We start from the raw sequence: 14,559 nt of genomic DNA on the forward strand, positions 1-14,559 counted from the left end.
GGTGGAGCTTGCAGTGAGCCGAGATCGGGCCACTGCACTCCAGCCTGGGCCACACAGCGAGATTCCATCTCAAAAAAAAATAAAAAATAAAAAATAAAAATTAAAAAAAAAGGGCCAGGCGCAGTGGCTCATGCCTGTAATCCCACCACTTTGGGAGACCCAGGCGGGTGGATCATGAGGTCAGGAGTTCGAGATCAGCCTGGTAAACATGGTGAAACCCCGTCTCTACTAAAAATACAAAAGTTAGCTGGGTGTAGTGGCGTGCACCTGTAATCCCAGCTACTCTGGAGGCTGAGGCAGGAGAACTGCTTGAAACCAGAAGGCAGAGGTTGCCATGAGCCAAGATTGTGCCACTGCACTCCTACCTGGGCGAAAGAGCAAAACTCGGTCTCAAAAAAAAAAAGAAAGAAAAAAATACACATACACATACACACGCATACAAAATTTACAATAATTGTATATTTTGTTTTCATGTTTATATATCCATTTTATATCCAGCAACCTTGATGAACTCTTATTAGTCCTATTAATTTGTTGCTTTCTTGGATTTTCTATGTAGATAACTGTATTGCCTATAAATAACAGAAGGGGTTTCATTTGTTTTTTGAGACAGGGTCTCACTGTGTCACTCAGGCTGCAGTGCAGTAGTGCATTTATAGCTCACTGCAATACTTAACTTCTGGGCTCAAGCGATGCTCCCACCTCAGCCTCCTGAATAGCTGGGACTACAGGCAGGTGCCACCAGGCCTGGCTATAAATATTTTTTGTAGAGATGGGGGTCCCCTTATGTTGCCCAGGCTGGTCTTGAACTCCTGGCCTCAAGTGATTTTCCTGCCTCAGCCTCCCAAAGTGCTGGGATCACAGGCATGAGTCACTGCCCCAGCCAAATAACAGCAGTTTTTTTCTGCCTTTCCAATTCTTTTTTTTTTTTGAGACGGAGTCTTGCTCTGTCGCCCAGGCTGGAGTGCAGTGGCCAGATCTCAGCTCACTGCAAGCTTTGCCTCCCGGGTTCACGCCATTCTCCTGCCTCAGCCTCCCAAGTACCTGGGACTACAGACGCCCGTCACCTCGCCTGGCTATATTTTTGTATTTTTTTTTTTAGTAGAGATGGGGTTTCACCATGTTAGCCAGGATGGTCTCGATCTCCTGACCTTGTGATCCACCCGTCTCGGCCTCCCAAAGTGCTGGGGTTACAGCCTTGAGCCACCGTGCCCGGCCATGCCTTTCCAATTCTTACAATTTTTATTTCTTGTCTTACTGCAGAATGCAAAATTAATTATTTCTCAAAGAAGCTCTGGTTCCTTTTAATGAGGAATGGTAGTTAGAAACCAGTATCTAGGAGCGGCCAGGAGCGGTGGCTCACACCTGTAATCCCAACACTTTGGGCAGCAGAGGTGGGCAGATGCCGAGGTGGGTGGATCACAAGGTCAGAAGATTGAGACCATCCTGGCTAACACTGTGAAACCCCGTCTCTCCTAAAAATACAAACAAATTAGCCAGGTGTGGTGGCAGACACCTGTAGTCCCAGCTACTCGGGAGGCTGAGGGAGGAGAGTGGCGTGAACCCGGGAGGCGGAGCTTGCACTGAGTCGAGATCATGCCACTGAACTCCAGCTTAGGTGACAGAGTGAGACTCTGATTCCGTCTCAAAAAAAAAAAAAAAAAAAAAAAAAGACAAATCAGTATCTAGGAGCTAGGTGTGCTTATCACTATTGCGGAGTCATTGTTTTTAGACACTTTCGTGGATCAATCTAGGAGATTTTTTTTTGTAAAATAATGAGCTCACATTGACATCTTCAATTCAAATGTACTATTAAAAGATCTTTTCTCATCTTATTTTAAACATGTATCTCTTCTCTCTTAACCAAAAGTTCTAGTTCCTAAAAACATTATTTTATAATTTGCTTTATTTTATAATACTCAAAATAATAACAACCCTACAATATAATATTACCATTATATTACTAATGATAAAACCATTGGATAAAATTTAAGATTTACAATTCTTTTCACCCTTTAAATGTATCTCTCTAAACCCACATAGTAAGAACATTGTGTTCAAAAGTCAGTGGGGCCAGGCGCAGTGGCTCATGCTTGTAATTCCAGCACTCTGGGAGGCTGAGGCAAGCAGATCACTCGAGTGAGGTCAGGAGTTCAAGATCAGCCTGTCCAACATGGTGAAACCCTGTCTCTACTAAAAATACAAAAATTAGCCAGGCGTGGTGGTGCACGTCTCTAATCCCGGCTACCTGGGAGGCTGCGACAGAGATGCTTGAACCTGGGAGGCAGAGGTTGCAGTGAGCCAAGATCTCACCACTATACTCCAACCCCGACAGACCCCCGCCTCCAACCTCTGCCTCCATTAAAAAAAAAAGTCAGTGGGCAGATTTCTTCTAGTTTACCCTTTCCCTGAAGGTGAAATATTTTTAAAATGGCAAGCTTACATAAGACCTCAGTTCCAATCTTTTTGTTTGGGTTTTTTGGTTTTGTTTGAGACAGTCTTGCTGTCACCCAGGCTGGAGTGCAGTGTTGTGATCTCGGCTCACTACAGCCTCGACCTCCCAGGCTCAAGCAATCCTCCCGCCTCAGCCTCCTGAGTAGCTGGGACCACAGGCATGTGCCACCACATCCGGCTATTTTTATTTTTTGTAAAGATGAGGTCTCACTATGTTGCCTAGGCTGATTTCAAACTCCTGAGATCAAGGGATCCTCCCACCTTAGCCTCCCAAAAGTGCTGGCATTACTGGGCTTAATGGCACTGTGTGGTAAAACCCTTGTGTTACTGAGACTGGCAAAACATGCCACAGTTACCTATTAACAGTTCAAGCTCACTATTCTGGTTTTTAGTACCCTCTAGGGATCTCCCTTACTTCTTATATTCAGCTATACATTCAAAATGATGTATATTATCTTTCATCCCATATTTCTAGGTGTTTTTTTTTTTTGAGACGGAGTTTTACTCTTGCTGCCCAGGCTGCAGTGCAATGGCATGATCTCGGCTCACGGCAACCTCCACCTCCTGGATTCAAGCAATTCTCCTGCCTCAGCCTCGTAAATAGCTGGGATTCCAGGCATGCGCCACCATGCTCAGCTAATTTCTTTTTTTGTATTTTTAGTTGAGACGGGGCTTCTCCATGTTGGTCAGGTTGGTCTCAAACTCCCGACCTCAGGTAATCTGCCCACCTCGGCCTCCCAAAGTGGTGGGACTACAGGCGTGAGCCACTGCACCCGGCTATTTCTAGGTATTTTATATTTAAAAATGTCTTCAGGTCGAGGGCACTGAGGCAGGAGAATCGTTTGAACCTGGGAGGCGGAGGTTGCAGTGAGCCGAGATTGCGCCATTGCACTCCAGCCTGGGCGACAGAGGGAGACTCTGTTTCAAAAAATAAAAATAAAAACAAAAACAAAAAAAAACCATACAAGTGAGAAGGTATACAATCTGTAATTCAACGAAGGCTAATACATTTTTGAGATGAGCAACTTAATATGTATCAATCATAGTAATGATCCCTAAAAAATGGAAGTGTAGGCAAAACTTAACAGACTCCGCCGGGAGTGGTGGCTCAGGCCTGTAATCCCAGCACTTTGGGAGGCCGAGGCGGGTGGATCACGAGGTCAGGAGATTGAGACCATCCTGGCTAACATGGTGAGACGCCCCCTCTATTAAAAATATAAAAACTTAGCCAGGCGTGGTGGCACGTGCCTGTAGCCCCAGCTACATTGAGGCAGGAGAATCACTTGAACCTGGGAGGCAGAGGTTGCAGTGAGCTGAGATCATGCCACTGCACTCCAGCCTGGGTGACAGAGTGAAACTCCGTCTCATAAAAAACAAAACAAAACAAAACAAAAAAAACCCCATCAAACTTACAGACTCTACAATAAAGGTAAGGTTCTGATAATTTAAAAATACGAGTATGTATAGTACTCAACCACTGTACAGGACTCCATAGTCAACAATTTTTTTTTAAAATAAGACAGAGAGGCCGGGTGTGGTTGCTCATGCCTATAATCCCAGCACTTTGGGAGGCCAAGGCGGGCAGATTGCTTGAGGTCAGGAGTTTGAGACCAGCCTGGCCAACATGGCAAAACCCCGTCTCTACTAAAAATAAAAAAATTAGCCAGGCATGGTGGCACATGCCTGTAGTTCCAGCTACTCAGGAGGCTGGGACATGAGAATCACTTGAACCCGGGAGGCAGAGGCTAAAGGGAGCTGAGATTGCGTCACTGTACTCCAGCCTGGGCGACAAAGCAAGACTCTGTCTCAAAAAAAAAAAAAAGACAGAAAGAACATAAAGCTTTTGTTTTATGTTTTTCTCAGTATAGCTCGTTGAGGGTTACATTACTAAAACCACTTGGTTTTCTTCCAAAAGAATGCTCCTTAGAAGATCTACTTCTGGCCGGGTGTGGTGGCTATCCCAGCACTCTAGGAGGCTGAGGTGGGTGGATTAGTTGAGGCCAGGAGTTCGCAACCACCCTGGCCAACATGGAGAACCTTGTCTCCACTACAAATACAAAAATTAGCTGGGCATAGTGGTGCACCCCTGTAATCCCAGCTACTCAGGAGGCTGAGGCACGAGAATCACTTGAACCCAGGAGGCGGAGACTGCAGTGAGCTGAGATCATGCCACTGCACACTAACCTGGGTTGGACTCTGTCTCAAAAAAACCCACAAAAGACCTATTTCTTGTCTTGGCTCTGAAGCCTCCTGGACTTAAGAATGCTCTTCAAGTACTTGGGAAGATCCTATTCAGATTGTTTCTTAAGAAGTGTTGCCAAATGAGATACACTCAGGCATATAAATATTAATAAACTAATTAATACTGAATATCTTCAAGAGAATTTAGAGTTAATATACATGGAGATAGGCAAAGAAAATGTTTGCATTTAATAGGTTCTGTTAATAGGTTCTGTGCAATCAGAACCTATTTATGGCCATCACTCTCTGATATATAGTGGCATTGTTTTATTCTTAAAATTTCACTCCTGGCCAGGCATGGTGGCTCATGCCTGTAGTCTCAGCACTTTGGGAGGCCAAGGTGGGCGGAACACAAGGTCAGGAGATCGAGACCATCCTGGCTAACACGGTGAAACTCCGTCTCTACTAAAAATACAAAAAAAAAAAAATCAGCCGGGCGTGGTGGCGGGCGCCTGTAGTCCCAGCTACTCCAGAGACTGAGGCAGGAGAATGGCGTGAACCCAGGAGGGGGAGCTTGCAGTGAGCCGAGATCACACCACTGCCCTCCAGCCTGGGTGACAGAGCGAGACTCCTTCTCAAAAAAAGAAAAAAAAAAATTTCACTCTCATAATGAGTTTGTGGTAGCCACTAGTCATATTAGTACCTAACTTTTCCTATGACAGTCAAGTTTACTATCCATAGTGACTAGTCTTACCTTCTCTTTCATGTTCTCAAAAGCCCCTCCCTGGGCCAGTACAGTATTGGACTGCAAATCAAAAATGAATCCTGATGAATCTGAAAGAATAAGAAAGGAAAAATATATTCAACATGATTCAAATGTAATCCATCCCTAAGACAGAAGGGCCAAGACTGGCTGCTTTTGTCCCATAAAACAATTAACAGCTTAGTTACTATTTGGCAAATTCTGTTACATAGATAACTTTAACTGCCTTCTGAATTAAACTTATAATACAAAATTTTAATTTTAATAAAAACTGTCACAGTTTGAGGTAAACACTAAATACATCAACTATATTAGACTGTCCTGTAATCCTTGATATTGTTAATTATCCCACCTTAAGGTCCTCTAAAAATGTTGCAAGTAAATAGCTCCCCATGGTAAAATTTAACCCTAAAGAATCTGAAAATGTGAGTGGGATGGAAGCTTCTGTAGCATTAATAACACAAAGTAATTTCCTCTTCTAGATGGAACCATACGTGTTATGTTCGTAGACTATAAACCCATGAATACATTCATGTGTGTGTCCCTAATATAAAGCTTGATGAAGCAAGGTATCCAAGTTGTAGGTTATAGAAAAACTCAGTTCAATATGATTGATTACAAAAAAAGATTCTGGTTTCTCTGTACTTACAAAGAAAAAGGCTATGTGCAAATTTAATCAGTTTCTTTACCTCTGACTATGTGATCAATAAATTACTTCAGCTTTAATACTCAACAGCTTTGTTTTAACCCAGTAAGATACAATCTCAGGAGATGGTTAGAGTGCTTTTCAAATTCTGATGTGCATACTTACCACCTAGGGAATCTTATGCTAAAATGTAGGTTGTGATTCAGCAGTCTGGCCTGTGACAAGAGATTTTTACTCCCAGGTGATAACAATATTACTGATCTCTGCACTGTACTTGGAAGTAGCTTAGGAATTAGAATTTCAACAAGGCAAGTAAAAGGAAAAATGTTGAGAAAAGGGGTACAAAAAAACCACGGTAATACTCTAGTACACTTTCCAAATTATTTTGCTGTTATTACAGATATGTTTCAATTAAAGATTCTTTCACGGCTTAATCTTAAACCTTGAATTAATTTAGATTGAACTTTTGTTAATACTGGCCATTTCTAGACTGTTACTCAAATGAAAAATCAGGTAACACTTATACAAACTCAGTATTTAAGCTTCAGTTTTCTGGATGACTATAAATATGGTTAACTCCCAATTATCTTTATTAATTGAAAAGAGACACAGTCTACAAAAGCAAAGATCTTATAAAACCAAAGCACTATTTAGAACCTTCTCAGAATTCCTATAGATCAGCTAAATGACATAACTCGAATGTTTTAATGTATCCTCCCTCAAAGAGTAATGAGCAGTGGGATAATACAGAGGACATCAATAATCCACTTATTAGTCAATCAAACCACCAATCTCTTTTAGGGAAAAGAGGGAACATAAAACAGCATTTTGGGTTCTATTACTAGCCTCTTATACTCATCTAGCTCTGTTTTTTGTTTTGTTTTGTTTTGTTTTCCTTTAACACATACTAGATGACACAAACTGCAAGGAAGACAAAGGGTAGGCTGGGTATGGTGGTTCACACCTGTAATCCCAACATTTTGGGAGGCCAAGGCAAGTGGATCGCTTGAGCCCAGAAGTTTGAGAGCAGCCTGGGTAATATGGTGAAACCCTGCCTCTACAAAAAGGAGAAAAATCAGCCAGACATGGTGGCACGTTCCTATAGTCCCAGCTAATTGGGAGGCTGAGGTGGGAAGACAGCTGTAGCCTGGGAGGTTGAGGCTGCAATGAGTCATGAATGCACCACTGTACTCCAGCCTGGGTGACAGAGAGAGATCCTGCCTCAAGAAACAAACAAACAAAAACTAAAGGGTAGTTCTGCAAACACTCAATTACTGGCCAAAACAAATTAGTATAATTAGGATTTATCTGGAATACTGTTAGGATAATGATTAAAAATACATAAAGCGGCTATTTCAGTCAGGATCCCAAACAGGAAGCGAATGGCATACTCAAACTGGGCAATCTTAATAGAGTTTAATAACAGGACTATTTTCAAATGTGCTAGCAGAGAGTAGGGAAACCACCCAAGATAGGGCTGTACCTCTTGTTATCGTTTTGCTGGCTTTTAAGCAATGTGCATTGCTAATTGAGACTTGAGTGTGAGGAGGGAGCAGTTACAGGAGCCAAAGACAGAAAGGGCCCTTTTATTTTTGTTTCATCTGGTATACAGAAGGCCAAAGGACACACTCAAGCCCACAGCTACCTGTCAGACAAAGATTAGAGGAATAAATGTTCCTACCTCACTCTCCCTTCCTCTGAATTTCCTGCCAGTGTTGCCCAATGGCCAGCACTGGCCATTACTTACTTAAACCAGAGGGCATGGGAGGCACTGAGATGGTCTATACAGGTCAGGAGGGCACAAATGACAATTTTGCATTTATATTCTATGACACGAGGTCACCAAAAAGAGAAAGCAATAATCTAACATCTTAATTTGTCTACTCACTAGCTGATATTGCCTTTTTAAACTTAAACCAACACCTCAAGTAGATTCAAAACCTTACTTTAATCAACTGGAGCCTAAATGTCTCTTAGTATTATATAGAAAGTAATTTTTAATTCCTATCAGCAATAGTGATTTTTAAACTCTTATTTTTTCATGAAAAGAAAGCTTAAGATTTACCTGATTCTATTGGTAGGAAATAAGGCAGGATTTCATCTTTTTATTAATATTTAGCTGTGATACAAGAGCACGTATTCTATCAGAAACACATTTTTAAGGAAAAAGTGCTGTTAAATATTCTCTAATCTGGCCAGGCGCGGTGGCTCACGCCTGTAATCCCAGCACTATGGGAGGCCAAAACGGGCAGATCATGAGGTCAGGAGATCAAGACCATCCTGGCTAACACGGTGAAACCCCATCTCTACTGAAAATACAAAAAAGTTAGCCGGGCATGGTGGCGGGTGCCTGCAGTCCCAACTACTCAGGAGGCTGAGGCAGGAGAATGGTGTGAACCTGGGAGGCGGGGCTTGCAGTGAGCCGAGATCATGCCACTGCACTCCAGCCTGGGCAACTGAGTGAGACTCTGTCTCAAAAAAAAAAAAAAAAAAAAAAAAAAAATCTCATCCTGGGTGTTCAGGTAAAAAAAAAATTCTCAGGCAAGATTCATAAAGAATATGAGGAAGTCTAGGCTGGGTGCAGTGGCTCACACCTGTAATCCCAGCACTTTGGGAGGCTGAGGCAGGTAGATAACTGGAGGTCAGGAGTTCGAGACCAGTGAACAAGGTGAAACCCCATCTCTACTAAAAATACAAAAATTAGCCGGGCATGGTGGCACACACCTGTAATTCCAGCTACCAGGGAGGCTGAAGCAAGAGAACTGCTTCAACCCGGGAGGCAGAGGTTGCAGTGAGCCGAGAATGCGCCACTGCACCCCAACCTGGGCGACAGAGCAAGACTCCACCTCAAAAAAACAAACAAACAAACAAACAAAAAAAAAACAGGAAGCCTTGAGCTTGAGCTTTGTTATTTATTTCACTCACATCAGGAACCATTTCAGAATTTTTTTTTTGGAATTACTTTTTTTTTTTTTTTTTGGAGACTGAGTCTCGCTCTGTTGCCCAGGCTGGGAGTACAATGGTGTGATCTCGGCTCACTACAACCTCCACCTCCCAGGTTCAAGCCATTCTCCTGCCTCAGCCTGCCGAGTAGCTGGGATTACAGGCACGCACTACCATGCTCAGCTAATTTTTGTATTTTTAGTAGTCAGGGTTTCACCATGTTGGTCAGGCTGGTTGGAATTATTTCAAATAACACACATTCAGGTATATTTTAGAAAAAGTATGTTATTTACAGTACAAATGACATATTTGTAAATACTACGGGTTTTGTTATTGTTTTTGCTGGCTTCAAAAATTAGGCAAAAGTTGTTTCTAGGCACTGAGAATGACACAGAAATAGCTGAGCCTGATTATTCCATGTATTAAATCAAACTTGAACAGGTGTCTTGACAAGCTTTAAAACACAGTGTCATTCTGCTGTTAGTTTATAATTTAACCTGAAGATCATACTGTACTAAATGTTTTAGAATTTGGTTTAAAGTTCTGATTATATTTATACCCAAGGTACATATTTATTTATTAAAAAAAAAACCAGAAAACAACACATGTGGCAAGAATGTGGAAAAATTGGAATTCAGGAGCACTGCTAGTGGAAATGCAAAAAGGTACAGCCCCAATAAAAACCACATGTTGGTTCCTTAAAAGATAAAACATAGAACTACCATATGATCCAGCAATTCTGCTTCTTGGTATACATACAAAAGAAACGTCACCAAGGTCTCTAAGAGGTGTTTTGTATATCCATGTACTGCTGCAGGCATTGAGATACACTAGGATGCAACAGTGAACAAGACACATGCCCTCTTAGAGTTTTACAGTCTAGTGCAAGAGACTGGTAAAAAAATGAATAACCATCTCAATATAACAACAATGCGTTGATTTATCAAACTGTATGATACTAAACACATATGTTAGACCTTCACAATAACACTACTGTGGAGTGAAAATTATTAAAAGCTCACCACCTCGGGTCCTATCTAAAGAGGTTTGGCAGAGCTAACATGAACACACAGTAAGGCTCTTAGACGCACTGAAGTGAATTTGATACAATTATTCATGAGCAGATTATTTCTATCACAGAAAACCCTGTGCTCAAATTCTAGGCTGCTCACTACAGAGACAAGTGTAGGTATATTTTAGAAAAAGTATGTTATTTACAGTACAAATGACATATTTGTAAATACTATGGGTTTTGTTATTGTTTTTGCTGGCTTCAAAAATTAGGCAAAAGTTGTTTTTAGGCACTGAGAATGACATAGAAATAGCTGAGCCTGAGGTGGTGGAACCCAAGTCTAAGGATTCTCATGGGGGCTACTGAATTTGTATCCGAATTCAACAACCAAAAACTTAAGAGTTTTGGATTGCTTGTGTCTTTCTTTTGTTAACATAATGGCAAATTATTCCCTCTGACAAGCGAGGAGAAAAATGGAATTATAATCCCTCCCAGAATATCTTCTCTTAATCTTATATTGATGAGAAAATCAGTCATGGTACTACTCCTTGCCCAAAGTCACACAGTAAATCCTACTGTAGAATCAAAGTGAGTCCAGGTTTTATTACACTAGTGCTGTGTAACTCATCAAATATACTAGTTCTCAAATTGCCATTATTTTAACAGTATCTTGAGATATAGTCTTTCTTCTAAGGATCTCAGATTCTTGCTATAATCTACTGATATGCCTTACACATACATAAAGCAAGTTGAGTAACAATATTATTCACATTTTGATGGCAGCAGCCACTCCAGATGGCCTGCTGCTGCCATCACACTGGCTTCAGCAAGGAGGCGCCACTAGGCCACCAGGGATACACACTCAGTGGAGACTGAAAGTGGGCAGGGGACGGGGGTGGGGGTGGGGGAGCAGGAGCCCTACCTCTTCTGAGTTGGGGCAGGAACTCCCCAGGTACCACTGCCAAAACTGGCTGTAGACTCAGACCTCCCGCTCCATGAAGCAGGCAAGAGACCCCATCTCCCAGCTGCAGCTGCCCAAACCATAGCTGCACACTCAGGCATCCCTGTACTCTTGAGGCCATAGGAAGGCCTCCCTGCCCTCACAGGCTAGGAAGTGCCTGCTCCTGCTGTCTGGCTTCTCTCTGCTGTCTGCGCCTGCTCCAGTCTCAGCCAAGTTGGCTGAGCCAGGGTGCTATGAATGGCAGCAGGAGACAAGCAGGTTCCTGGGCAGAAGGGAACGGGTCCCTGGTTAGGCCCTACCTTCAGGGCAGGGAGGGCCTTCTGAAGGCTGGGGGCCAGGCTGCTAGTCCAGCATACTCTGGTAGGGACTTGTGGTGCCTTTCCAGGCCCACCCATGGCCACCCACGGACCAACTGGCACACACTTTCTCCCCTCTGAGGTCGACAAAAGTCCCTGGCTCAGCCAGAGCAGGGCAGGGATGGAGAGAGGATGGGGACAACCTGCTGCAGAGAAGAGCCACATTCTCCGCTGAGAGCTGCAGAGACAATGGGACGACCTGCTGACAGAGAGGAACCATCCTCTACAGGGCCTCCTCTCTGCTGAGAGCTGAACACTCTGTAGGAGACGACCTGCCTACAGAGAGGAGGTACCCACTGTGGGTCTCTGCTGAGCTGTTGTAACACTCAATAAAGCTCCTCTTCATCTTGTTCACCTTCCACTTCTTTGCATACGTCATTTTTCCTGGATGCAGGACAAGAACTCAGGCAAAGGCATCACTGGCCACAGAGGTTTCTGGCCAGAAAAGTGACACCCCAAAGATCCCGTAACAATTTCACCATGGCCAAAGAAAGACCAGAAGAGGTAAGATCCAGTGAACTACAGGTAAAGCCCAGAAGTCTAGATAACCCGACAAGTATGATTATTATTTGACATATTTTCTCTAATGGTATCAACTTCCTCCTAAAAAGCAAAAAGTAAACTCAAGAGCAGAGCCTATGTAAGTGCCAACTCTTACAGAAATGGTATCTCATGAACAATTAAATAACCTGAAGTTCTCCTTCAGACTGAAGACAGCCAATACTGGACCATAAAGCAAAGTGACCAATTGCCTGGAATTGCTTTGTCTCAAGCCAAGTTTGAGAATAATCCACATGTAAGTCACCAATAAAATTACAAGTGGAGTTCAGTTTCTTCATGTGCACTAATGGCAAATATGGGGACTGGGGTTATATTGTACAAATATAAGTGCAAAGAAAAGGAAGTTATTGTCACAAGAATTAGTAGTTAAGGCCTATTGAGAACTTCACAACTAAAGATGTTGGCTGAGTGTGGTGGCTCACACCTGTAATCCCAGCACTTTCGGACGCCAAGATAGGAGTATCACCTGAGGCCAGGAGCTTGAGACCTGCCTGGGCAACACAGCTGGACCCCATTTCTATGCAAAATTTTAAAAGTAGCTAGGCATGGTGGCATGCATACTTGGGAGGCTGAGGCAAGAGCACTGCTTGAACCCAGGAGTCTGAGGTTGCAGAGAGCTATGAGTATGCCACTGCACTCCAGCCTGGGCAACAGAGCAAGACCCTGTCTCAAAAATAAAAAAAAATAAAAAAAATTAAAAAGACAAAACCACAAAAAACAAAAACTAAAGATACCACTAACTTTAATTTCCTGGGTGGTAAAGCTGCAAACTTACCACTTATTGGAGGAAATATGACTTTTTTTGGGGGGACAGGTCCCCCAAAATCTGGCCATAAACTGGCCCCAAAAACTGGCCATAAATAAAATCTCTGCAGCACTGTGACATGTTCATGATGGCCATAACGCCCACGCTGGAAGGTTGTGGGTTTACGGGAATGAAGGCAAGGAACACCTGGCCTGCCCAGGGCGGAAAACCACTTAAAGGCGTTCTTAAACCACAAACAAGAGCATAAGTGATCTGTGCCTTAAGGACATGCTCCTGCTACAGATAACTAGCCCAACCCATCCCTTTATTTCAGCCCATCCCTTCGTTTCCCATAAGGGATACTTTTAGTTAATCTAATATCTATAGAAACAATGCTAATGACTGGCTTGCTGTTAATAAATATGTGGGTAAATCTGTTCGGGGCTCTCAGCTCTGAAGGCTGTGAGACCCCTGATTTCCCACTTCACACCTCTATATTTCTGTGTGTGTGTCTTTAATTCCTCTAGCACCACTGGGTTAGGGTCTCCCCGACCGAGCTGGTCTCAGCAAGTGGTGTCCATCGTGTGGGCTTGAATCCAGGTCAAAGAGTCGCCAGAGTGACGGTTAAAGAACGTGGAACTAGCTGGAGGACACCCGAGTACTCTTAAAGCAAACCCCGTGGTGAGTAAGAAGGGGAGCTCGGAAGCATCAGGGTAACAATGGGACAAGTGTGGGGTATGGTTCATTCCACCTTGGAACTTTTTCACACTGACGATGAGGAGGAAGGAGAGCATAATGAAGTAACAGAAGAGGTTACAGAGCAGGTTTGTTTGCCAGCTAAAGCTAAAGCGGCAAAGGAGGGAGAGGTTCATCCTTACCCTTCTGCACCCCCTCATTATTATTTTGAAGAAAAAGACCCTCCAGATCTTTCTTTTCCAGAGGACACTGGGCGAAAAGTAGTTGCCCCAGTGACTGTTTGAGCAGCCCCTCAAGCGATCCCTCTTAGTTCTATTCAGGCAGGAATTCAGCAAGCTAGACGAGAGGGTAATTTAGAAATGGAAATTCCCTGTTAGAATACACCCCCAAGATCAACAGGGAAATATAGCTACATTTGAGTCATTTCCTTTTAAACTACTCAAATAATTTAAACAAGCTATAAATCAATATGGACCAGGTTCTCCTTTTGTAATGGGACTGTTAAAGAATGTTGCTGTTTCCAGTCAGATGATTCCTACTGACCGGGATGCTCTTACTCGAGCTTGTCTAACTCCTGCTCAGTTCCTACCATTTAAAACTTGGTGGGCAGATGAAGCTTCCATTCAGGCTGCTCGCAATGCCCAGGCCCAACCTCAAATAAAACTGCAGACTAACTTTTGAGGGTTGGCGGCTGGGCTGGTTTAGATGCACAAGTAGTCATGCAGGATGATGCCATAGAATAGCTTAGAGGAGTGTGCATTAGAGCTTGGGAAAAAAACCACTTCATGTGGAGAACAATACCCTTCCTTTAGTGCTATAAAACAGGGACCAAAAGAACCATATGTGGATTTTATAGCTCGGTTACAGGAGTCTCTTAAAAAAGTGATTGCAGGATATAGTGCTGCAGTTATTAGCTTTCAACAATGCTAATCCCAATTGCCAGGCTGCTCTGTGACCTATCAGAGGGAAAGCACATTTAGTTGATTATATCAAGGCCTGTGATGGTATCGGAGATAATCTGCATAAGGCTACTCTGCTAGCACAGGCAATGGCAGGACTGAGAGTGGATAAAGGAAATACTCCATTTCCTGGAGTTTAACTGTGAGAATCAAGTCCATAAAGCTCAAATAAATAGAATAGATCGAGAGAAGACTCTAGATTTGCTAATTTTTTCAACTCAGCATTCACCTACTGGTGTTATTGTCCAAGAACAGGACTTAGTAGAGTGGCTTTTTCTTCCA

The 14,559-nt window shown here is 43.0% G+C and overlaps 1 protein-coding gene across 1 annotated transcript in view; it reads right to left on the minus strand.

The window, feature by feature from the left end:
• Positions 1-14,559, minus strand: part of SPATS2 (spermatogenesis associated, serine-rich 2) — an 87,090-nt gene that overhangs the window by 40,652 nt on the left and 31,879 nt on the right. Inside the window, exon 2 of the mRNA XM_011965177.1 lies at positions 5,390-5,469. Coding sequence (XP_011820567.1) covers positions 5,390-5,469 — 80 coding nt within the window. The remainder of the gene's footprint in view (positions 1-5,389; positions 5,470-14,559) is intronic.

Source organism: Mandrillus leucophaeus, unplaced genomic scaffold (genome assembly GCF_000951045.1).
Source record: "Mandrillus leucophaeus isolate KB7577 unplaced genomic scaffold, Mleu.le_1.0 Scaffold118, whole genome shotgun sequence".
Taxonomy (NCBI): Eukaryota; Metazoa; Chordata; class Mammalia; order Primates; family Cercopithecidae; genus Mandrillus; species Mandrillus leucophaeus.